The 2,936-nt window shown below is 44.4% G+C and overlaps 1 protein-coding gene across 1 annotated transcript; it reads left to right on the top strand.

The window, feature by feature from the left end:
* Positions 1-2,449: 2,449 nt before the first annotated feature.
* On the top strand, positions 2,450-2,695 carry LOC106147581 (troponin T, skeletal muscle-like; the record flags this gene model as incomplete). Its single annotated transcript, XM_013509885.1, is given in 1 exon segment — positions 2,450-2,695. A coding segment is annotated over 1 exon segment (180 nt), but the record flags the coding sequence as incomplete, so codon positions are not given.
* Positions 2,696-2,936: the final 241 nt, after the last annotated feature.

Genomic DNA, 2,936 nt, shown 5'->3' with positions numbered 1-2,936 from the left:
CTCTCTGTTTTGAGTTTTCTGTTAAAAATAATGATACATTCACAAGAAGTTTTAAAGCTATGTTCAGGAAGGTTCTGTGTATCTGCCTCCTCCTGTATCTGTGTGTAGTATCACAGTATATTCTCAGAAGTACATTTACACTGATTCCTTCCAAGGAATGTAATCAGATTTTACCACATTTTACACTTTTATTTGGTACCAGTAATTGAACTTAGGACCTTGCACTTGTCAGGCAGGTGCTTTTGCTGCTGAGCTATATCCCTGGCCCACACATTTTATAGTTCTTTTGGCTGTTTTAGGCTTGTTGAAATTCCATACGAATGTTGTAATCAATCTGTCAATTTCCATTACAAAAGCCTTCTGGGATTGTGCTTGAGCTTTGGTTGAATGTGCAGGTGAATCTGGGAAGAATTGGAATCTTGCAATAGTGCATCTTTTAATCCATAAATGAGGTATGTGATATGACTTCCATCCAGAGTGTCCCCCCCAAGTCTCACGTATTCAGAAGGGGGGCTCTGGGGAGATGACTGGATCACTGGGCACTATGCTCACCAGGAGATGAAGCTACTAGTGAGTTTATAGCTGCATGCATGTGGTTGCGGTGCAGGAACTCCTTGGAAAGGTGGGTCCCTGAAGGCGCGCCTTGGAGGGTTCAACTCACTTCCCAGCTCCTTGCTTCTCTCTGCTTCCTAGTTGCTGCTTTCCTCCAAGGCAGACCCTTCCACCATGCCATTTCTACCTTGGAGCCAGGCAAGCATGGACTGAAGATGTGAACCCAAATGAACCTCTGCTCCTTTAACTGAAGGGTGTCTGGAATTTTTTTCCAGTGATAAGAAAGTGTCCGGGACTATGTATACCTCCTCTTATCTTTTTATGACTTTAATTTATCTCTGCAGTGCTTTGTAGATTTTAGTGGATGAGCATTTTAGTCAGATTTTCCCGAAATACTGTAGTCTGATTTTCCCTATTTCATATTTTTTATGGTAATTTAAATTGCAGTGCTTAAATTTCAATGAGCAGTTGTTCACAACTAATCTAAAAGCACACAATGGTTTTTGTGCGTATTTCCCTTTTGTCATGCAGTCTGACTAAATTCAGTTATTATGGGGCTGGGAATTTAGCTCAGCGGCAAAGCGCCTGCCTGGCAAGCGCAAGGTCGTGAGTTCGGTTCTCGGTACCGGAGAAAAACCAAAAAAAAAAAAAAAAAAAAAAAAAAAAAACCTCAGTTATTAGTTGTAGAAGCTGTTTTTCTCATTAAATTTTCTACGTACAGTCTCAGATAGTCTTGCAAGAAAGGCTCTTATCGTTTTTCTTTTCCAGCCTGAATGCCATTTTGCTCTTTTATACCATGCAGACCCTGCAGGGCAAAGGTGAACAACATCCATCCTGGGTGTCCACATCGGTCTTGGGTTGTAGCATTGTGCGTGTGAGCACCCAGCAGAGCTCTCAGCACAGGAACACCTGCTTCCTCACCTTCCACACAGACGGGTAAAATCCACGCCCAGACAACACATTGCAATCTTCAACATCGTATCCTGGCTGCAATCAGGAGCAGGAGACCCAGTACAAATACTTTATTCCATTTTGAATAGTTTCTTCCCATTTCACAATATCTATGGGGAACGGAGAAAAGAAAGAAGGGAAAATAAAGTAAAAATATATATATATAATAGTTAAGATAGTTATACAACTAGCGTCTCTTATTTCACTGAAAAGAAAGGTTTGCTGTAATTTGTTTGGACAATTTTTCATGGCTATACCTTGCACTCTGTAACTACTCTGAAGATAATACGCAATGTATTACCTATTGTTACTCTCCTATTAACCTGTTTTAAAAATTTGTTTTGTTTTTTCTCTTTAAAATAAAAATAAAAAGTTTATTCATTGAAGTGTTTTTATAACACTTAATGGAATTTTGCGTTCATTAGCACATATTTGCAGTCCTTAATGTTTGCATTCCTTGTGTGGATTGGTACTTGTGCATGCAGTCTTGACAGAGGGAGGGATGTGATTTCAGACCGGAAACAGGAAATTGAGGAACTCTGTGTGCCCACTGGAGCAAAGCAGGTAAGGCAAAATGTTGCCTGGCTTTAGCCAAGAAATAGGTAGGTTGCAAGGTGCATATGATAGAATTGTACGAGGAAAAGGTGAAGGTTCCCATGTTCACCAAGGGCCTGGAGGGCTTTAGATGCCATGGAACACTAGGAAATGGGAAGGGCTAATGCACTATGTAATTGGGCGGCCATGGCACGGTCATGTGTGCCTGAGAGTTGAACACCGGAAACTGAGAAAGGGCTGCAAGTCAATTGGGAGCACGTGTTAGTCATGGCCTCCCTGTGCCCCTCCCCCTAGAGGTGTCAGAGAAGGGGTTTGTGACGTCCCAGCCTCTGCAGGGCTCCCATTGGCTGGCAGAGGCTGAGTGATGGAACAAAGGCAGGGTGTGGCTCTCATAGCTGCAGCAGGGCTCAGAAGAGGAAGCAGGAAGCTGGAGTGAAGGAGGTCGGAAGGCTTGGCCATGACTGAGGAAATCCGTAAGATCCAGGGCAACTGGGTGATCACTTGGGTAAACACCCGGAAGCCCTTGGCCAAGCTGGACGAACCAGTGAACAGCTCTCAAATAAAGAAGGAGGAAGAGGGGGAAGAGGAGGATGATGATGATGATGAGGCAGAGGAAGAGGAGGAGGAGGAGGCAGCGGTAAGAGAAGAGGAGGAGGAGGAGGCAGCGATAAAAGAAGAGGAGGAAGAGGAGGAGGCAGCAGTGAAAGAAGAGGAGGAGGAGGAGGAGGAGGAGAGCTCATCTGAGGCTGAGCAAAATGAGTCAGAGAACGTGAGAGGATCCTAGCTATGTTCTGTTCTTGGCCTGTCCTGAGTCCTTGCCCCTTGCCCCTTGCCCTGGCCCCTGGTCCCTGGTGTCTGGCCCTCCTTGACCCAGAGAT

Source organism: Chinchilla lanigera, unplaced genomic scaffold, assembly GCF_000276665.1.
Source record: "Chinchilla lanigera isolate Chin_1 unplaced genomic scaffold, ChiLan1.0 scaffold00184, whole genome shotgun sequence".
Lineage (NCBI taxonomy): Eukaryota > Metazoa > Chordata > Mammalia > Rodentia > Chinchillidae > Chinchilla > Chinchilla lanigera.
This window is presented reverse-complemented; position numbering and strand designations above follow the sequence as displayed.